This window comes from Ptychodera flava, chromosome 18 (genome assembly GCF_041260155.1).
Source record: "Ptychodera flava strain L36383 chromosome 18, AS_Pfla_20210202, whole genome shotgun sequence".
NCBI classification, from domain to species: Eukaryota; Metazoa; Hemichordata; class Enteropneusta; family Ptychoderidae; genus Ptychodera; species Ptychodera flava.
The window spans coordinates 30,106,146-30,129,488 of NC_091945.1; the positions used below are offsets into that span (position 1 = coordinate 30,106,146).

The window sequence follows — 23,343 nt, forward strand, 5'->3', positions numbered from 1 at the left end:
CCTTTTATATCGTACATTGAGGGAAATTTGTATACATGAGCAAAAGTTTTACCTTTGCCAATGCAAGAGAGAAGTATATTATTGTAGATAACAGTATCGGCATGTACTCCATTTTTGTGTACACTGTACCACGGTCCCTCTATCGTTGTACACTCTACGTTCAACCTCACGAGTTATACCAATTTATTAGAATTCATACAATTGAACAGTATTACTCGAGAATTGCGCCGAACAAAAACAGTAAAAACTACGTCTTCACGTCGCAGAGAAGGCAAATCGAAAATGTACTTACCGAAGTTTAAACGATCGCCTAGATCCAAGGGGATGTTATGGTGATCATTGTTCAAATCGACGAGCCGATCGATCTCCACAAGCTGATCATGACGACGATGACTTTTTTACGCGTCGTAAACATTGCCTATAGGTTTTACATACATAGTTAGCGTGTATGAAGTCGTCACGACGATGTCAAACAGCAAATTTACGCGAAATTTTGTCAAACTTATAGGGAAAAATCAGCGACAATTTACTCAGTAATTCAAAGGTCGTAACTGTCCAAAAATTGCCGCTGAGATTTGACCTTTGATTGTTTTACCAATCTGACCAATCATAACGAAGTCTTCACATGATCTATGATGTCATCATGCGTGATACTATTACTTCCGGTACAAAGTCCTTGCGATCGCTGCAGTGTAACTAGCATGAAGTACAGCGGACTTCAAAAGCGTTTTAAGTACACTGAGGGAAAGTCCATTGAAAAACCTAGAGCGTTCGATCGACTTTCCAAGCAACAGTACATTGAGAGCTCCTGTGGCCATGACTAAGGCGCGACACGATGTCAGAATATAGTAGGAATATAGTGGCGAAACCCTACGTATAGCATTCCCATATGCCGCGCGCCGTGCTACAAGTTACAACTGTGTATCGTACAAAGGTACTACTACCGTAAATCTGTAGTGTGCCTTTTCGGTTTTACGAGACCCAAGTTTCAATGAAAATTGTATTCTTTGCGACAGAGTGAGATACGAACACCAACGCATCAGTTCAACTGTGTAAACTTGTGTTCGCGTGTGTTTCTCTGGAGAGTTGAGGTTACACGTATTACGTGCACGGACACGCATCCATGGGTTGAGAACACAATAACAATAATGAAAATGGATTTACAAGATTTATTCCGTGAATGTCTTAACAACTTCAAAGTCGGCGATTTAGTAACTGCACTGATCAAAGTAAAATGTTTTTGGAAATAATTGTCGATGAGATAATTTGTAAGGTCAAATATTGTCACAGACGTGATGTAAATCCTATATTCAAAAGCAAGCAATGAAATGTTATTGTTATCAATTATTATTTCCTTCGTGGGCTACGGCCGATTTTCTAGAGATTTTCGTTGCTTCCATGAATTTAATTTTGAATTTTCTTGTAAACGGATTAATTTATCATTGGCTCAAAAAGTAACCTGATGGGCAAAGAAAACATTTTCATAGGAATCTTTTGTGGCTGCCCATAGTGTACTCATGAAACGGCATTGTTAATCATCAGAATACCCTTTTTAGCAGTTTGTAGCTCAATCGCCTCAATCACATCATATAGCAGCTTTTACTGTCTATTAATTATCACACTGTGAATGAACTATTAGCACTGCAAACCCACGCTCACGTTCATACATCGCTTGGGCTTATGTATACTATCTGCAAACTTCATTTATTTTTATTTTATTTTTTTTATATTTGTGATAGACAATACCGCAGCAAATATTAAGCTTACTGATCGCCTCTGTGCAACTATGAACACATGTAAGTCAATCTGTCCTCTTCTACCTCCATGGTCTGATAGTCAAAATACATGAAGTGCAGAGATGCTGCTCCACTCCTATCATTTTCTGTCGCTCTATGGGACAGATTTGTTGTTAGATATATCTGATCAGCCACAATTATTAGGCCACTAATGTTCCTGCAGAGATGCTGCACCATTCAAGTAATTTGCTGCCGCTCTGCCGGACAGATTTGTAACAAAGTGATCTGCCCAGCTAGCGGGGCAGATTCTGCGGGCCAGAAATCTGCCCTGGAACTCTGCAGCTTTAGTCCCAGAACAGTCCTGTCGCTCTCCCGCAGCTTTCCTGTCGCTCTCCTGCCAGGACCTCATTTTTGTAAGGGTGTACCGGCGTTATACGGGAGGCCGTATAACGCCGGTAACACACAGCCCTGCCATGCAGAGCTACGTCTGTATCTCTAGTTCCGGATACGCTGTGTAGTGAGGACTTGGCCCCTGTGCCTGGCGGTGTTCCCTCACAGTAAAATAAGCCGTAATTCTCATGTCATCATCCTGGGGTTTCAGCCGGTGAACCAAGGCCTTGTTTGATGCCAGTGTGATTTTTTTTTATTTCACTGCAGTCAAAGGCATTCCCGTGTTGGCCGTCAGTGCAGTTACATGTGCATGCATGGTATATCATTGCTGCGAATCCGTAGCCTCTGCCACTCGGTAGCTTGCATGGTCATTGGAGTAGCCCCACTCCCAGCAGAACACGTCAAGGAGTGGCAGGGCTCGTTTTCGGCAGCAAGGTATATCAACGTCTACACTGTACTGATTCTGAGCTGTCAGATTTTTACGGGTACAGTACAGTGTTGAGCCGACGGCGCTGACGCTGTAAGAAGAGGCCGTGACCCTATGAAAATTTTCTGTAGAAATTCTATTGAAATTGATGACAAAATTCAATTAAAGTGATACAGAATTTCTACAGAAATTCTACTGAACCTTTATGGAAATTAACGGAGTTTAATGGAGTTTTGGCCCCCTTTTTCTGTAGAAATTCAACAGAATTTCTGTATCATTTCTGTAGAATTTACAGAATTTCTATGTAAATTCGATACACGTTCTACAGAATATCTGTAGCACTATATTGAATTTATACCACATTCTACAGAATTTTTATGTAGAATTTCTGTAGAACTGTATTAATTTCTGCACTCTTTTACAGAAGTTTGTTTGTCTTATACGAGTTCAATCTCTTAGAAAGTGATGACAACAATATGTGTTAAACTTTTATTAAGTAAGGAGTACCACCTTATGATATTGCCATAGATACCAATGCAATGAATTACTGCAAAACTCACAAAAAATCAGGCAGCAAGTAAATTATAAACATGTAGTTTATTTCTAAAAGAATTATGATTAACAATCGTTCGAAACTTGATGAAACATACAGGGACTACAAAATATAAAGCAACCTACACATATGAATGCAAGGCCTACCTCTCCAGTCTAGCAGTTTTGAGTTGTCAACTCAGCCAAGTGCATAATTAAAGTGTTGTGTATCTTAACTCACGTAATTTTCAGTTGATGCTGCAATGTGGATCCTTACAGTTGTGACATATTAGTGAGCTCCCTTCTCCATAACACTGTTAGAATCTTGCTAATGGACCTTGGATCCTAATTTTCCATGGAATTTGGAGTTGAACTTTAGTACTTTTCATAAGAGCCATGTGCACTGTGGACTGCCTCAAGTTCAAATGAATAATGCGTGGCTACACTATTATGTAATCAGCCCATTGTAAAGGCAGGAAACTATTTGCATAACAAAGCAAAGGCACAGGTCAGCTCACTTGACCTAGGATCTAACAAAGAGAGTCAGGTTGGTCTGTGTACAGTCATGAAATGTACAAAAGCAATGGCAAAAGGGAATGGTACAATTGAAACTGTATACATTTTCCTGGCACGTGTGTGTAAATGAAAATAACTTTTCAGAATTAAAGGGTACACGAGAATGTGCTTAGAACTCTCCATAGGTATATGTCACTACCTTTTCCATATTGAAACCAGCTATATATATGTCACTGAGTTCTTATCAAAGCTCATGCCAACATGCAAAAACATGAACTTAAGTCTGAAACAGTGTAAACTGTGGGGAAAAAAAACAGAAAAAAAATTTCCACAAAAGCTATGGAACTGAAAAATTCCATAAAAAATATGTTTAATTTCTGCAGATTTTCTACAGAAAATTATCAGCAAACTTCAATAGAATTTAAAGTTTCTATACACATTAAAATTCTATAAAATTTAAATTTTTCTACAGAATTGTATTGAAAATTTTCAATTGAATTTCAATGGAAGCATATTTCCATCAGATTTCCATAAAATATACAGAATTTCTATAGAATATCAGAGTTCAATAGAATATCTACAGACTATTTTCGTAAGGGGAGTGACACATAGCGTACAGTCACAGTTGCGAGTGGAGTGATACGTACCGGCCGCTGCGTACTATGCATAGTACGCGGCGGCCGGTACGTATCACTCCACTCGCAACTGTGCGTACAGTGCACAGACACCAAACAGCTTTCTGTGTAAATTTCCAATAGGAGACAAGCAGCGATGGCAAGCCACCACGTCTGGGACAAATTCAGCCCATCTGAGTTCCAACAACTACAGGACTATGCCTCATGTAAGTCACAAATATCTTTGTATATGTTTTGTTTTTGTTTTTAGCCCAGGCCAACATATAAACTAACACTCACACACATCTACATACTACATACTGCAGCTATATGAGCGTGACAAGATCAAACTGCTGTGTTATATCAATGCAGCCAAACATTGTTGAGGATTGGCACTCGATACATTCATACTCAGCCACTGTCAAGTTTATCTGTCAATCTGCAGAGTGCGGTGTACTTTCACTGAAGTGTGTCTCACACAGAACAAGTTGTATTTGCTCCTGTTATGTTTTATCCCCGCTTGTTGTGTGCACACACAAATGTACTCAACACATAGGCAGTTCAAGTGGGTCACCCCAGGCTATTGTCCCACTTCACAAATCTATTGTCCTTGAACATTGTTGACAAATACATAATATGCAAATCAAGCAACCAGACTGTGGTCTGAGCTCCTTCAGTTGTGTAAACCCTAATTACCTTGGAAGGTTAACTTGACCTTTGTTAGCTTTGGAGGGAGGTGGCGGCAAATGTGAAATTTTTCCCCTTGTAGCACAGCTCTCTGCAAGTACTGACTATGTATATAGTCCATACTGTTCACTCATTTATTGTGTTTTCTCACAAGGGCTTTAAATAGGTATTTGGTGATACATGTAGGTGTTATTTTAAGCCAAGATGGCTGTGTGTATTGGAAAAGAAATTTATAAAATATAGAAAAATCGTCAGTTTCATGTAAAGTTTTGGTTTATCACATGACAAAAACAAAACCACATAGGTTGCAAGGAGGTCCCTAGTTTCAAATTAAAACTGTTGATGTAGTAATCTCTATGGTCATTCGAAATGAGCTTTCACAGATTGATTTAGAGGAGATAATATGGATAATTTTCAGTGAAGAAGCTTTGTGTGGTGTCTCAAAAATTGGATTTAATTTCTTTTTCCACACAGGTCTATTCAAATAACATGTCTGCCAAAGCAAACGTGACATTTAAAATGTACTATTGTGTTGATTATCACATATTGTTTTTCCAAATTACTTCTAAAAATTGATCATGTCAGCGTGTTCATTTTAAGCCGGATCCGGCCAAATTGACCAGCTACTTTTGTATTTTGGCCGCTACTTTACAGCACTGTTTCGCTCTCTGGCCCGGAAATTCTGGTTTTGATAACAATAATTAGATTTTTTTGGTGGTCTTGCAAGCCGCAGATAATATTTCAGAAGTGCCGATGTGGCTATATGTAGTCTAGCAATTTACGCGGTGAACTTGTTGCTATCACTGTAGTACCGCGATCAGCGAACGTGTTGTACTATACACTGGGCATCGCTCTCGAGGTCAACCTCGCTCGCCCGATCACAGCCCGAATTATTCCGACGTTCACATCGGGTATAGCCGAAATTGGACTAACATACAATTACGTTATGCCCGCGAATAGCCGACCATTTCCGAATGAAGCCGACTTTTGTTTCGCTCAAACGCGGAAGAGAAAGTCGACGCTTGAGAGCTTTGGTTTTCTGCGTAAGGGTAGGGCCTAGTCTGATGGGTTTGGTAGGTTTTTGATCAAATCTAAAGCGACCACAAGTTACTGAGTCTCACTGTTCATACTTTCGAAACGCCAACGCCACGTCAATCTATCCATGGTCGATCACGATGTCAATTTCAACTCAAGTCGATCGACATCGCGTTTTGTGGAGGGGCCTGTGGTTGTGTGCATCGCGGAAGAGAAAGTCGACGCTTGAAAACTTTGATTTTGTGACTTTGTCTGTTGGTTATGGGAGGTTTAGGTCAAATCTAAATAAACAAAAAATTACTTGGTCTCACTTTTCGTACTTTGAAACGCTACGTCGATCACAGTGTCAAATTTCAGGTCGACCGATATTCGCGTTGTGTGTACTGTGTTACAATTGACTACCAGTGTAGTACAGGCTGGCGTTCAGTGTCGTTTATAGTTTGAGGTTTTATCAAACATGAACACTGAAATTTAGCTCTCTTTTTCAATTATATTCAACATCAGCAAAAATCATCAATATCATTTCGCAGATTCGTTTTATTGTGAAATTAGTACAGTGAATTAAAATCACTGAAAATTGTGTTCCTACAAATCATTGAATTGAATAAACTCTTTGATTTTACTGTATCTTCAATCAAGTTTATTTAAATCAGTAAAACACTTTGTACAGCCAGGCTGGTCAGGATTCTAGCGGATCGTTACCTGGGTGTGAAAACCCTAGGCCCCATTCTACGATGTATTTCAAAATGTTTGTTCAAGTCATGAGCTAAACATAATTCTACACAACAGTCTGGTGAGATTTTGCTATTATCCTTGTCAACTGAATGTAGTTGACAGGCCCAAGTGATATCAATTAATTTTTCTGACTTTTTTAAAACTTATCCCTTGAAAACATGTTGTAATTGGCAATGATAATGATTATTCTGTATGCTGAAACGGTCTTTAATACTGTACAAGAATGCATAAAATTACTCCAAAATGTCTTCAAAATTTAAAAATTTCTTGCCCACCCCCGTCCCTGAAACCCTCCCCCTTTGTGTATGTTGAAATAGCCTTTTATACACTGTATAAGAATGCATGAAATTGCTCAGAAATGTCTTCAAATTTAAAAATAATCCTTAACACTCTCATGCTGAAATGGTTTTTCATACAGTACAATAATGCATGAAATTACTCAAAAATGTCTTCAAATTTTAAAAATTTCTGAACCCTGAAACCCCTCCCTCCTGTGTGTATGTTGGAATAGCCTTTTATACACTGTATAAGAATGCTTGAAATTGCGTAGAACTATCTCTCCCCCCCCCCCCCCCCCCCCCCCCCCCCCCCCCGCCCGCCCAGGGAACCTGGTTGCACACATTAGCTAACCGCCTACTTTTCTGAATTTCCGCCTACTTCAAAAATTTTTGAGAACCCTGTCATGTACACTGTGTATCCAAATGATATCTTTTGTCCAAACCAGGTTGATATTTGAAATGGGCCATGGTTTTAATTTCCAACTCTTTTTCTTTGTTGTAACTTGTGAAATTTGTCACTTGTCTGTCACTTCTGTCAGATGATGACGCCATGAGTTGCTGAAAAATTAAGAGTTAGTTATTTATATGCTAAAATAATCCAGCATTGTTGAAGCAAATGTGACAAAATGTCAGGGGATAACTAAAGTATTTATGAGGCCGTGTAGTCGGTGAAACTTAAAGGTGCAGTTTAGTCATTGAATCATAATGATTTTTTGTGAGTTGTAAAGTACCCTTACTTGACAGTCCGACATACACATCACATGTGATTGTACTGGGACATATCAGCGTAACCTTTTATTCACACACACTGTAACTGTGTGTATGTGGGTGTGTGCCAGCCATCTGTGTTTGAGACTGGTTAATGTTTTTGAGATTTGTATATATGAATTATTGCTGTGCTCGTAAGAATAAATTTTGAATCATGAAAAAAAAGGAAAAGTTTAAAGAATTGAGGAAAAGTTATCAATTTCTAATCTAGACCAGTGTACATGTAACATAGAATACTCCAATTTTAAACAATCTCTGACTAATGCAGAATTTTTATTCAAGAAAAGTGAATTATGGATGTATGGGATATAACCAGTCAGGAATATCAAATACGTTACGGTTGCTCCATGCATAACCTGGTTCATATAGTAGAAACAGCATGAAGGGTGGGCACTCTCTTCACTGTCAAGTGTTGTTGTAGTGTTTCTCAAACACTTGTTTGTTCAAACGTATGATTTATGATAATTCCTTATTATGGTCCCCGGCTAACAGTTAGGAAAAGATATTTCGTGTTAACATCTTTAGCTGAGACTTCTTATTGCAGTTAAAAAACTAAAGAATTGAGGATTAATTCAAACAACAGGAATGTGTGATAATGAATTAAGTTATTGCTTAACGAGGGTGATTGTCAGCGAAGGTTATTGCCCGAGGTTTAAAGCACTGTTGTCACTTTGGGGTCATTGTCAGGTCATATATGCCTTTATGAGTTAAGCTTGAACCAGCTGTGTGTAATGCCAACTTGCAACATGACGGATGCTTTGAGAGCTTTAAAAAAAGTAGGGAAATTGGGGCATACATTTCACAAGGTCCTAGCCTTTTTTCTGAAAAAATGATAAAAAGATGATATCCATGAAATGAACAGGAGGTGTACTGTAAAACTTTTTGGTGTAAAAACCCATGACCTTTATTTTCAGATATGAATCATCTGCAGTATTTAGTTTCCATTGCTGTAAAAACAAAAAAAAGGTTATTATAAATTTTAATTTTTTTATGTCATATTAAATTTTACTGAAAAGTCGTACAGATTGATCTAGGGACAAATTAATCTAATCATTCTAAAGTAAACATGAAATCAAATTTTGACATTTACAAAAGGAAGTAATTTTTGACATGTTTTTTTTTGTGAATTGATGCAGTGAAAATTTATTTGAAACCTGGTAACTACGATTGTCAGAATATTTTAGGCTGTTTTTACATGATCGTTATTTTAGGCATATCAAAAAATACATTTTAAAGGTTTAATGAGCATCATCACAAAAATGAAATGTTCTGTAAACGTTTCCAAATTGATCCCAGTCAGCTCAAGACTTGAGAAGAATTGTAATATTTTTAGATTTTAAAAACTTAACTCAGAGTAATTCGCATTCTACTTTAGACACAAAGGATTAGGGTTAAGATTTGGCTTAGACTCGCTGGGAATTCAAGAATCTCTTATCATAATTTTCCAAGTTTTTATAGTTTACAATGTATAATATGTATCAAATTCATTCCTTCTTTCAGTCGGCACCATTCTTCTTGGTGGCAATTGTTATTGAGATGATGATTGGCCATTTGCAAGGAAACCACAAAATGTACAGAATGAATGACAGTCTGAGTTCCATCGGAGCCGGTTTGTTCATGACAATATCAGCAGGCATCAAGGTAAGGATGATAAGAACCATAACTGATTCCATGTACAAACAATGAAAAAACAAACAGTCAGGGTTCTCCACAATGGGGATTTAGAGAGGTGGGCCACCTCACTGGTTTTCAAGCAATATAATAATTATTCAATATAATATATTTTCACAGCAAAAGGATATGCAAATTATGCATTGTTATGTAAATTGGTCATTCCTCTGATTTTCAAAGCGTCAGCATGAACAGTGTGTTCCTACATGTAATTGTAAGTTTTGACCACCATCAGGGAATATGGAGCAGGTATATCCAGTGACTTGAATTGGACAGGTCTGCACATCGGGTACATTCATGATTTTGCCCTAACCCATAGTTATCAACGGTGAGTTTGGACCTGTTTATCAAGAAATGTATAGGTTAACCCTTTGCACCCTGACCCCCTGGTACTCTATGATGTCATCAGACATTTATGTCCGAGCCGGTTTCAAAGGGTTAAAGAGTTCAAAATAGTTCAGTACAAATTGCCACAATTTAGATCTAGAGGTACAAAGAGCAAAGGAAATGTCACGTTATCTTGTTGTTTCTGAACTGTGTCTCATATCATGTTTTTCTTGTTATCTAGTTTTTGATCTGTACTTGATTTGAAATATAGTTTGCAATTATTGCTACAGCTTTCTTCTGTCCATAACCACAGATGTACACCTTTTATAATCTATCCAGTCTAAATATTAGGGGCCACAACTCGACTAGTTCAGAAGAACTACCGGTATATTGTGGTCCCTGCTAGGAATAATTTATACAACATCATAATTTCACAATCGTACTGATCTCTTCTATTTTCATTTTTCTGTGTGTTTTTTGGGGTGTAACTTTATATTTATAGCGAAATTAACTGCTGATGATGATGCGTGCAATATCTAGTCCCAAACTGACATCAATCCTGCTTCATAGTCAAACTTTATATATGATCCTCCACAGGATTAATGAATTTGAATTTGCATTAAGGTACATGTGCTGCTCTAGAAAATATTATCTTTTAATTATTTCATAGAAAATCTGCGAATTGTAACAAGTATAACTTCTGTTTTAAAATCAGAACACTGGTATTAAATTCCATTTCAGGATGCTTATCCACTCAGCAGAGTTCAGTGCATACATATGGGTCCGTGAAAATCTCCGCCTCCAATGACTTGCTGTGATGTTGGTTACTACTGGTTTCACAGATTTGCCCGTGGTGAGTTTAATTTTACATTTTTACCATGAAGAATGTGTATGTGCTGTTTGTTTTCTCTGAATAGTCAGTATAGCCATCCCTCTTGACTTCCCCTATGAAGTTAACCAAACAGGAGCCTACATTCAAGAGGCTTTTTCTTGTAGGACTGTCTTATTGATTCTCCAGGACTAGAGGATGCCAGTAGGGCAATACTGAAAGGTTAATTCTAGGCATGCATTTTTGTAGGACTGAATTTGGAAGATTGTAGGCTTTTTTTAGCAGTAAATATCATCTTTGAAAAAGGACCAAAGATCAAAAAAAATAAAATCGAAGCTAAATTATATTAAATTACTGAGTAGTAAACTCAAAACATTGTCCGTGATTGTTCAACTCACGAAACAAACACAAGGGAGATATGTGCCATATTCATTGAAGTCAGCGGTGTACAGTGTATACACATGAAAATATCAAACAAAGATACAGGAAAATCTACCAGTGTACCGGTACATGTATACACTTACACTTATCACATTAGCTGGCCCAGACAGCCCCCTGCATAACATTGGACAGCTTGGATAAAAATTCCACGTTACCTCCATTCTGCAAGCAACCATAACTTTTACTCTAGTCTGAAATGGGCACTCTGTCACAATCTCTATTATCAAATTATACAATCTTATGTTCTTGCAGTAGTGGTGCATCTCTGCTGCTGATAATTACAAGAAGACATGAAACAATAAATTTACAATGCCTCAAAATTAAAATTACCAATTTTTCACTTGCGCCATTTAATTACCATTTCTACCAGTCCAACTGACCAGTGAATGCTGTAACACTCTATCATGATTCGTTAATTTAGGTGATGTACATGGTAAACATAATTTTGGCACTGATACATGCTAAAAGCCAGTTGATAATTAATGGTTTCAAACACTTTGAAACAACTGGTGCATGGTTTAAAAGCACTAACTATGCAGGTGCACACTATAGAAAGGCACAGAATGATACAAGTGATAAAAGAGAAACTGAATTATTTCGTAACATTTCTATGATTATGTAATTGCTACAGAAGTTAATTTCATGTGGGCGTTTCATCAGGTACATCACAGCTCAGAAGAATACAACCTAAGCACAGCTTTGAGACAGTCAATTTTTCAGAGATAGGGTACACATCTTGGGTGAGTATGCTTTATTGTGCAAATGTGAGCTTTATACTTTGGCCGTGATGGAACTATGAGACAGTATGAAATGTAGCATGTAGATGTAGTGGTATGGTGAAAGTAGTCAAAATAACCAGCACTGCATCTTTGTAAATCATGAGACAGCCAGGCTATTTGAACTTTTGATGATTTTAGTCCAAAAATATTGCAAAAAAATTGCAAACTTTCTCTAAAATCGTTACACATGAACAAATCTTTACCATTGAAAGTTTGAGCTGTAAGTATTGAACATAATATATATAACAGGGAAGACTTAGCACATTTGGTATACTCATTTTCTTGTAACTTAGAGTAAAGGAATATATAAATCTCACTCAAAAAAGGAAATTACTGATAAGAAAAACGAGTTAAAGGATAGCTGTCAAATATTCAACTACTAAATAAACAGTCATCCAAGATAACAAAATAAAATAATTATAATACCGATTGCAGTTTGTATATTGTTGTTACCACTAACTCAACCTTTAATTCTTTTTTCACCCCAAGGTGTTTTATGTACCGATAGCATTCTTTGTACCACCTTCAATAGCATTGGTACACATACAGTTCAATACACTTTATCAGTTCTGGATTCACACAGAGGTAGGTACCATGGATTAAACATTGAGATAAGCTACTATGTCTGAAAGTACATTTTTTGTATAACACAGGTGTTGATCAAGGGTAGGGATTTAGCTAGGTGGTTGTGACTGTGATGTCTGCGCTATGTGATTTGGTGCCATACTTCATGATTTCTAATTCCATCGAGAGTTTACTGAATTCAGTAGGCTGAAAATGTAAAGTATGTTTCATAAGCACATTGACTGCTGTTTTGAATCGTGATGGGAATTACGTTTTAATTATTTTTGTATCATTCCAGTGCATATTACATTCAATTTGATCTTCACAGTTGCTATTATCTGATTTTCTCAACCAATGTCAGGAATCATCATTCCATGCATACCATAGTAATGTTTTTACATCACATGCAGGAAAATTTGTAGCCTTTGAATGATATTAGTATAATAGTTTTGTTATCATAAAAATATATTGAAATTTAGTCTGAAATCATCACCTCTGTAATTGTCATTCTGCAAATCTAATAATTCTATGCATGTTTTCAGTTGATAAAGACTCTAGGACCATTAGAATACATATTGAATACTCCAAGCCATCACAGAGTACACCATGGTAAGTCTGTGTTCAGTTGCTATTCAATACTTCCACTATCGGTGCTGTGTTGTCTTCTGGTTCTGTGCCTTGTTTTGTTGGATCATGTGTTTGTTTTTGTGATGGATTGCATCTTCTGACTTTCAAAGGCATGTTTTTCAATCTGAGGGATCATGTTTATCTGTAGCTGTTCCTGCAGTCTTCATTTTCAATTAATGTGGAAGTTTTATGTGGAACTTTGCTGACAAGATCATGCTGTAGGGAGGTATGTAAGAGTGCCTTCAACAGCATACTCCGAGTTCCAAAACCGAGTCGGACTTACAAGTCCGAGTACTCGGACTTGTATACTCCGAGTAAAACTGCTTACTCGGACTTGCATACTCCGAGTACACGGCCTACTCGGACTTGTATACTCCGAGTACATGACCTACTCGGAGTTGAATACGCCGAGTTACACTTGCTTATAGAAAAACAATGCTGGAAAAACACAGGAAATATTCGATCTTGTGATAAAAATTTGCAAACAGCGTATACAGTACATAAACTTCGAGTCGCTCAGAGAAAAGAGTTGTTACAATGTTATTATTAACGCGATCTGTCTGATCTCTGTATCTTGTACAACACGCTCAAGTCATTGTCGTTGTCAAGTGTAGCTACCGTCACGCAAATTATGGGTTTGTCTTATCTTTTCGTTTCATTACCGAATCAGATCTTGACTTGAATGACATGACTTGAATTGGGCACAACAAGTGAACAACGTTTCATGATCACCTCGAGGTATTACAGTGAGTTTATGAACACGGACGCCATTATCGAATAACCTGTCGACCTGTGACGTCATGGCCTTGGGTTGCTAGCGTGGCGAGGCCATGATAGACTTGCCCAAGCATTTTAGGCATATTTATGTCTTGCTAAAACAATTAAACTAATAATTTTTCAAAATAAAATGAGCACAGTGCGCTCGTATATAGTATGAACCCAGTGCGAGTGACCACTTGGTCGTAAATAATGACCTGACTTGACCTGTGATGTCATGCATTGATTTCGCTAATTGAACTGTGCGATATTAAACTGAGTAACTGGCTGGACTTGCCTGAAGTTTATTGGTTTTACTGTAAATGTTACGTCTAAGTCATCTTTCAAAAAACTACGCTGCCGGCCGCGACAGCAGCTTTCTTCTGAGGGTAAAATCACAGTCCCTCTTTGTGGAGGGACTTTGGTCCCGACCATGGTTTGCGCAAAAGATTACAAGACATCGTGAAAATGAAATTCTTTTTTCAAAAGAGCAGATTTTTGACATATCGATCCGCGCTAGACGTAAACTCTGTGAGTAATAAAATACCGTTTTTCGACAGATCGTTTCTTGTCCGGCATGGCAAAATATGCATTTATAGGAACACGTATTACTCGGCATATTCAACTCAGAGTAGGCCATATGCATGTACTCGGAGTACAAAGTCCGAGTAAGCAGTTTTACTCGGAGAATGCAAGTCCGAGTACTCAGACTTGCACGTCCGACTCAGTTTTGGAACTCGGAGTGTATGGTTTGAGATACTCCTACATACCTGCTGTTGGCCATCCTTATAGGGCCAGGTTTTTTATCAGCATTGTCTCTGAGCAATTCACTAACTGAGCACAACTTTCAAAGGAGAACAAAGGACTAAAATCACATAAACAGTCAATGTCAACAATCACTTATTTGAGAACCAGGGATTGAAAACTGAAAGGCACAGGTTCTGTATCAGTCTATCTCAAAACTGATTGATTAGCTTGACGAAACTATCCTTGCAAAACATAAGGACTAGCACCATACGTACAGTACTGAAGTTAATGTCAATAACATTAGAGAGGTTTGGCTACCCGTTTTATGTGAACGTGAACGCGTAGAATCCACGTTGGCGTTGGCGTTGGCGTACACGTTCACGTGCAAAAATCCGTTCGGCTACGTGTTACGCGACGCGTTCATGTGGCACGTGCAAGAAATGATTCTGCTCTGCTCGAGTTCCCGTAGTCTGTTTGCGCATCACAGAAACATCTCAATGGTTACCCGGTATGCCGCGAATCGACGGAGAAATTTCGCATAAAAATAACGAAAATTCATAAATATCTTTGAGGATGTCACTATCATATATCCAACTAACAACGTGCATGAATGATTCACAGTTTATATCATGTTTTGATACCTAAAGATGAGAATAAATTTACACAGTTTACAAATTACGTGAAAACGGCTGTCTCCACATAAATACGCGACGCCGGTACCGTGTACGTGGAGAACGTACGCACAAGTCAATGACATCATTGCAGAAATTTGTAACGTTACGCATTCATGTTCACGTAAAACGTGTAGCCAAACCTCTCTAATAGCTGAGAGAACCAAAGATTTTGAACTGGGGTTTTTCATATATAAGAATCTATTTCATATTTCAGAAAAAAATTCTGTGAGCACCATAAATTGAAAGTGTTAGAAGAAATGAATTTTTTCATTCATTTTATGGACTTTTGTAGCAACATAGATGTGCGAATGCTGGTAGGTTAACTCAGTAAGTTTTCAATTGAACAGTTGAACATCAATTGAAACTAGACAAAATTGTTAGTTATAAATAATAAAAACTTTACTAGGAAATTAAAGGGAGTACAAAGTTATCTGTTATTATTAATCATGCAGGTCGCAACCCTTACTGCATTGACAAGAATTACGCAGGAACTCTGATCATCTGGGATAGAATGTTTGGTAAGTTATTTCAAGTGATAGAATGTTTGGTAAGTTATTTCAAGTAATGAAATGTTTGGTAAGTTATTTCAAGTAATAGAATGTTTGGTAAGTTATTTCAAGTAATAGAATGTTTGGTAAGTTATTTCAAGTAATGAAATGTTTGGTAAGTTATTTCAAGTAATGGAATGTTTGGTAAGTTATTTCAAGTAATGAAATGTTTGGTAAGTTATTTCAAGTAATGGAATGTTTGGTAAGTTATTTCAAGTAATAGAATGTTTGGTAAGTTATTTGAAGTGATAGAATATTTGGTAAGTTATTTCAAGTAATGAAATGTTTGGTAAGTTATTTCAAGTAATGAAATGTTTGGTAAGTTATTTCAAGTAATGAAATGTTTGGTAAGTTATTTCAAGTAATGAAATGTTTGGTAAGTTATTTCAAGTAATAGAATGTTTGGTAAGTTATTTCAAGTGATAGAATGTTTGGTAAGTTATTTCAAGTAATAGAATGTTTGGTAAGTTATTTCAAGTAATGAAATGTTTGGTAAGTTATTTCAAGTAATAGAATGTTTGGTAAGTTATTTCAAGTAATGGAATGTTTGGTAAGTTATTTCAAGTAATGAAATGTTTGGTAAGTTATTTCAAATAATGAAATGTTTGGTAAGTTATTTCAAGTAATGAAATGTTTGGTAAGTTATTTGAAGTGATAGAATATTTGGTAAGTTATTTCAAGTAATGAAATGTTTGGTACATGTAAGTTATTTCAAGTAATGAAATGTTTGGTAAGTTATTTCAAGTAATGAAATGTTTGGTAAGTTATTTCAAGTAATGAAATGTTTGGTAAGTTATTTCAAGTAATGAAATGTTTAGTAAGTTATTTCAAGTAAAAGAATATTTGGCTTCTATACTGTCTCATCTTATGGACATCCTTTTACACTTGGACACATGCACTTGGAAAGTCATAGTTTATTATGTCCCAGAAAAAGATGCTATCTGGTCACTCATGCAGATAAAAGTATGTTTGTAGTTTCATATTGGATAGTTGATTGAATGAGTTTGCATACAATACATTAGCAGCACAAGAGAAATGCCTGACACCTGGTGTAATCTGCAGTTGTATTGCATTGATCGTCTACAAAGTTTTAATATGCCATCATTGTGATTCCAAAATAACTTCTCACAGAAATACACTGATGTTTGATTTCAGGTACTTTTACCCCAGAAGATGAACGCATTGTGTATGGTGTGACACATCCATTGAATTCATGGAATCCTATTTACATCCAGGTGAAAGATTTTCAGTACTCATAGATACATGTATTCCATTCAAAACACCATTTCACTGTCACAATTCTAATTATATTTTTGGGCCTATTAATCTCTACTCCCAATATTGTTTCTGCAAACAACCCTCAAAATTTGCAAAAAATGCCAGGGATTTTTGATCATAATTTCAAAGTGAAATTCAATCTTTGATTTATCCTCATAAAAGCAGAGATACAATTTATAGTGTGTTTCACACAAAACATCAAACAATGCAATTTCTATAAGCCATGAAAATGTCAATTTCAAAGATACAGACCTGGAGAGTACAGGGTATTTTATGTACGTGGGAAACACAAGCAATGCCCTGATTGTGGAAAGTTGAATTATTTGTCAAACTTGAATCTGTTAGTTTCTCTGATTTATGTTCTGTTTCTTTGATTTTAGTTTTGTCATATTATACACATGTGGAACACATTCTGGAGTATGTCAGGGATTGGACACAAATTGTCGGTCATATTCAAAGGCCCAGGATGGGAACCTGGCAAACCCAGGCTTGGATGTATTGAAGATATTCCCAAGGTATAGTAGATGTGTTTGTGAACCTCCTGCCATCATTGTTTACTATGATTTATCCATCCAATTGGATGCACAAAAGGATATGAACCAAATCTGTTGATAAAGCAGCTACAGTTGTCAAAATATGACTCTGAAAAGTCGGAATCTACTTTAAGGTTATTGATGTAAAAGGGATGGTTTTTTGAATACTCAGGTTCTTACAATACAATTCTGGTCTGTTGCATTTGTGGACTTATTTTGAGGCCTGTAGATAAAATATTTCACCATCTTGTTTTTGTAAATATTGAAAATTAAATTTTTCCCATACAGATAACATGGGCTGAAATTCTCAACATTGGGAAATTTTAGGTTATTTGATTTTCTAGACCAAAAATTTGCACATTGATCCCTCCTCTTTATTTTTGATGACAGAAAATGGTTTCAAATATCCTTGGGGAAAGTTAAGGCAAAAGTTTGAACTTTTCTGTATTCTGTTTTCTGTTTTCAGGTCAAGTATCCCTGTCCTAAATACAACAGTAGGTATGGTGTATTTGGTGATGTGTATATTCTGATACATTTTCTCACAATCTACCTGGCATTTGAAGACATTGCAAGACAAGTCAGTGTAAGTGATTACTCTGTGTTACAAAGATTGTTGATGTAATAGTCATAGACACGACTTTGAGAACATTGTAAAACTGATGAATGTTTCTGATTCCAGCCAGTTTTGTTGTCCCAGCCTCTATTTGGACCACACATCTGTATTGGTATATCTAAGTAATTGCTACTCACCCCATATTTCATTGAACAGATAATCAGAAATAACTTCTCATACGATGTAGAAATGAAACTTGACCTGTATGGTTAATGATGGTGAAGTTTATTACATTAACATCCCCATAATTGTAAATTTGACAAGTTTTTTGATCACTATGATATCAACTACCGGTACATCTTTTCTACTCTATCAAGAGATGGATTTTAAAATCTTTAATAGCAGGGTGGTCAAGATGCTGACTTGTTAACTTTCTTGTTTCAAAAATTTGCAAAGTTTTTAATCTCTGCAGCATCCATACTATTCTTATCAAAACACACAAATAATTCTACCAGTCAACCTTCATGTTATTCAATGTATTCTTCTTTTTCCAAAAGACCTGGCTGTAAAATTTTTGTTTTGACGATTTTTGCTCATCAGCTTATTTTTCCATTTTGACTAGTTCCTCCTAAGATTTAATGATCCATCCCTGAGGATGCTTGATAGACTTGGTTCAAGTCGGTGAATTTTAAAAAATAAAATCATTTATAATAGTTTCTCTTGTGTCTCTCCTATTTCGTACAAACCTATTCGGAATTTGGTAGCGCAGGCCAGGTTTTCACAGCGATTGAATGCATTACCTTTGAGTCTGCGCAGTAGAGTGAGTTAGTTTCTGCCGGATTCACCGACTTGGACTTCTTGCAAAGTACCGGCGGCCAGACGGACTGTGTACACAGTGACGTCAAGCAAATACAAAATGATTTCGCACGGAACAAGCCGTTTGACGACAACTTCTTTGGTCCCGATGGTTGATCATGTAGATCACTGTAGTCGGAACTGCTGGAGGCTTTTCAGCAGAGTCGATGCCGAATGCTGCATGATCTGCAACTCACATGAGTGTACAGAAAGGGGTCAAGACTTGTACCGACAGCAAACTCTATTTCTTCACAGGACAGTGTCTTTTTTCCATCCTTGAATAACCGGCGACGATTATCGCATTTTGCAACATGGGCCCCACAAACAACATAGATATTTCCACGCGTTTTCGGTGACACAACAGAGGTCGTGCTGACTTTTCTGGGAGTGATCGCACTCGACATCTTATGAATAATATATAAGTAAATAAAAACGTCATCTCATGAATAATTTATAGCAACGCAAACCCTGCAGGAAAGCCAAGTCTGTGATTCCGGGTGAAACTCCCCTGTATAGCGTTCACCTCACTCATCGCGTCCACGCCACTCACGCGCGCGTTTCCCATGAAAGCAAAATACAAACCATTGCGTTCACTCCACTCAAACATTCACAAATCACAGACTTGAACCAAGTCTAGATGCTTGAGCACCCAGTACTCAACTTGCAAACACAGACTGTGTTTCTTTAATGTACCACTGGAGTGACCATGAATGTACAATTGTATTGTTGATGTCCAAATGCAGAGTCATCTCGAAAACTTGTAAAGTTACTCTTACCAGGTCCTTGATGTCTTAGTGAAATAAAAAACAATACTTCCAAGAGCAGTCAACACTTTGAGTGACTGATAAACTCCCTCTTTTTTTAGGAACTGGACAGTTTCTTCAGCCAAGGGGGGGGGATTATTTTTTGCCGACGTCAAAAAGTGGCTGACCCCTATCCAACTTTTGACAACAGGGTAGACCCCCATTCAAACTTTCAAAAACAAGATGATCCCTCCTGCGTGAGACAAAGTAAACCAAAAGATGGAATATAAATTCAATAATTCAGTATATATATATATATATATATATATATATATATATATATATATATATATATATATATAATATATATATATATATATATATCTATATCTTTTGGGTATATTTTGAATAGTCATGTGTTTTAATGAAATTGTTGTCATATCAGTTGTAAGATAGGAACTAAAAAAGTGTCAATTTTAAAGTTTCAATACAGTATTTTGAATGGGCTGTGAATGTATTCCACTCTTTTTATGCATAACCAGATGTCCAGATCTGTTGTGAGAAAAATGTGATTGTGAAATATTAGTGCATGTTACTTTCTAATACTGAATTCTCATAGAGGAAACAGAAAAGTATCAGGAACTTGTCATGCTTTTCATATGAACTGCAGATTTCATAATGATTAGTACACTTTTCAATTTCCATACATCAAGATATATCTGATATACAGGTATATCTCAGATATATTAAAGTACTGCGCCCAAAGAGTGCGCTGAAAATGTTAAACATCCAGATATCTCAGATATATATGTCATGCGGCTGAAGAGCATGCTGAAAAATATGTTTTATATTTTAAAGTAACATGCCCAAAGGGCATGCCGAAAAATTTTAATAGATATCTCTGATATATATACAGTATGTCTGATATATTAAAGTTTCATGCATGAAAGGAGCTCTGAAAAATATGTCTCATTATTATCAAAGTTACGTGCCTTAAAGGTCGCGCCGAAAAATGCGACTGATTAATGAAATTTGTGGCTGGTATAATGCATTTTAGGCAAGTATAAGCCCGTGTAAAAATTCAAAAACACACTGTCTCCCCCCCCCCTTGGTGACCCCCACTATCACCAAAGTAAAAAAACAGGGTGACACACCCCCTCCCCCGACCGAAGACACTGACCAGTCCCTTAATACCAAGTTTAAGCATTGATATAAGTTTGTGAATTCACTGTTTTCTACACTTCAAAGTTAAGATTTTTATCAAAAGATTTATCATATTTTTGAATTATTACATTAGTAATGAATTCATTTAGAGAGTTCAGAATTATGTTTTTGCTGGCTGCAATGAAAATTTACAAAATAGCACAGTTGATAATGATTATTTCCATTGACAATTTCAGGGACTGTCTCAGATAGTTGTCTTGTGTGGTATGGGATATATTGTTTTAACTCTCACTAGTATTGGAGCCATTTGTGACAGAAAGTAAGTAATTAAGATTAAACTCTTCCAATTTCTTTCCCAAAAACATTAAGGTACCATTTATCAGCTTATATTTTTAAAGGATAGTTCACATTGCTTGTAAACACAGCTAAAATATCTTCAGGAATGTAGAAAATTAAAGAATTGCTCACTTACCTTCCTTCAATTATTAAATTATTTTCTCATGACAAAATATGTTCTCATATTTAATTTACGTTTTCTTAACTTCCTTGACTATGTTTTAGGAACTAATCATAAGACGTGGTGCATGTGAAAGAATATCTGTATGAATCAACTGAAACTGTCCATTATTTCCTTAACAGATCATATGCACCCTTGCTGGAGTTTGTACGTTGTGCCCTGTACTTGATACTTGATGCAACATGGACCAATACGTGTGCACCAATCCTTAGAATTTGTCAGGTCATCAACAAGGCAAAAGTAGTCAGGGGGTTATTCACCCTCTCAGCTACCATCTGGCTTGTGAATGGAATCAGAAATGTTAATGGAAAGAAAACAAAAAGTGCCTAAATAGAAATCTAAACAACAATTTGGAAAGTTATGGAATCATCAACAGTGGTTTTATATTTTATTTTCCTTCAAATTTGCCTTTATAACTGCCCAACTTCTCTCCTAGTTCTCTGTGAACTTAATTGACCTACCCATTTTTGGTGAAGTTAATTAACCCACATTGTATGATGAATTTTTGATGATTTTTCTTAAAGTGAACTTCCTAAAGAAGAAATTGTCTTTTATTATTGCCCCATGTGTAAAAATACACTTTCTACTTATACCACATTATGAACTAGCCTTCATGGTTCTTTTTTTTTTTTTTTTTTTTTTTTTTTTGAAAAAGATAAATTTATTTCAACATAGTCACAAATAAAACAAATCTACATAACTGTGAATGCGTTAAAATTACAATGCGTGTTGTGTGAAAAAACAAATAATTAGCTGTTTGATTACAAAGATCATCATATGAATGCATTCAGGATGCATTCTTCTCCTTCAAGTCTTACAAGGCGTGAAAACTTTGCGATAAAATCCTCAGCTTTGTTCATCATCTTATAAGTAAAATATAATGTATTCATCCATGAGGAGAGATAACATTTTAATTGAATACATAGGATTGAAGGGAAACTTTAATCCCATCAAGAGTAACCAAATTTCGAATATTCCGTATATTTTACAAAGGAAGTAATACAGTAAATAATGTCAGATGTTGTATTATTATCATTTTGAATTCCTACAATTGCTAATCTTTTGATATTGATATCATTATCAAAGTTGTGTTTTCTGTTCTGACAAAAAAAGAAATACATTTCTGCCAGAATTCATGGTTCTTATGGTTTGTTCACATAGTGAGAGCGCCCTCTGCAGTCGTTTACAGTTTCATGTAAAGCCACCCTACGGTAAGTGGACTCTGCTTTTGGAGGATTGCACAACCATATCATCAGTTCAGTTTTTCACATTTTTCCAATAGTGCAACCTGCATTGCATGCTCTACTTTTCATTATCAATGGTTATAATCTCAGGCAGTCTAAAGGACAATGTCTAGGAAGAGTGTTCCTTGTACTCAGTTTCTGTACATTTATGTCAACAACTTCAAGGTACAGCCTCCCACAAACGGCACTTTAATATTTCTAATTTATCAAATCCAACAGCTATGATTCACCATGGCAGATGGGAAAATAAATAAACTTAAAGGGATATAGTCGTCGGAACTGCGCCTGTGCGAGTTTCTATTTACAAACAATGTATTTCGTGCATGATATCAAGGTGCACCTCATCATCATAGCTGCAACATTTAAATTATACGATGATAGATTATGACAGACTGTCATCAATCACCATTGTGCCTTGGATACATTGTTGCCATGGGTGGTATGAGTCCCATACAACCTTTGAGTGCAGTTCCGACAACTAGATCCCCTTAAATAAATCTGTACCAGCCACAAGATATCGATTTTAAAACTGACATGACAGAAGTTTTATTTGAACTTTCTCACACATCTTTCAAATTTACAAACACTGATGTAATGTGTTGATATAGATATATGTGTACATTACATTGAATGACATATATTTACACTTTTGCAATAAAGAATGCTTATACATACAAAGTGTTATGCTCTTGCATTTATTTGTCATTTTGCATAGTTGGTCCAATATGGCTGCATCATTTGCTTTCAATCATGATTCGACATCCTAAGTTTACATG

General features: G+C 36.4%; 1 protein-coding gene and 1 long non-coding RNA gene across 3 annotated transcripts in view; both read left to right on the plus strand.

Annotated features, from left to right (window-relative positions):
• The window catches only part of LOC139117343 (alkylglycerol monooxygenase-like), a 307,539-nt gene extending 285,654 nt beyond the window's left edge, over positions 1–21,885 (plus strand). Inside the window, exons 3-10 of one of the 2 annotated variants that reach the window (XM_070680365.1) lie at positions 12,254–12,349; positions 12,871–12,937; positions 15,585–15,650; positions 16,836–16,915; positions 17,339–17,473; positions 17,958–18,074; positions 21,043–21,125; positions 21,446–21,885. In XM_070680365.1, coding sequence (XP_070536466.1) covers positions 12,254–12,349; positions 12,871–12,937; positions 15,585–15,650; positions 16,836–16,915; positions 17,339–17,473; positions 17,958–18,074; positions 21,043–21,125; positions 21,446–21,653 — 852 coding nt within the window. In that variant the 3' untranslated portion in view covers positions 21,654–21,885. The remainder of the gene's footprint in view (positions 1–12,253; positions 12,350–12,870; positions 12,938–15,584; positions 15,651–16,835; positions 16,916–17,338; positions 17,474–17,957; positions 18,075–21,042; positions 21,126–21,445) is intronic. The other variant, XM_070680364.1, reaches the window with a different exon arrangement.
• LOC139117348 (uncharacterized) lies at positions 4,309–11,699 on the plus strand. The gene is made up of 4 exons (XR_011548507.1): positions 4,309–4,441; positions 9,218–9,358; positions 10,457–10,568; positions 11,646–11,699. It is a non-coding gene; the product is annotated as an uncharacterized lncRNA (long non-coding RNA).
• Positions 21,886–23,343: the final 1,458 nt, after the last annotated feature.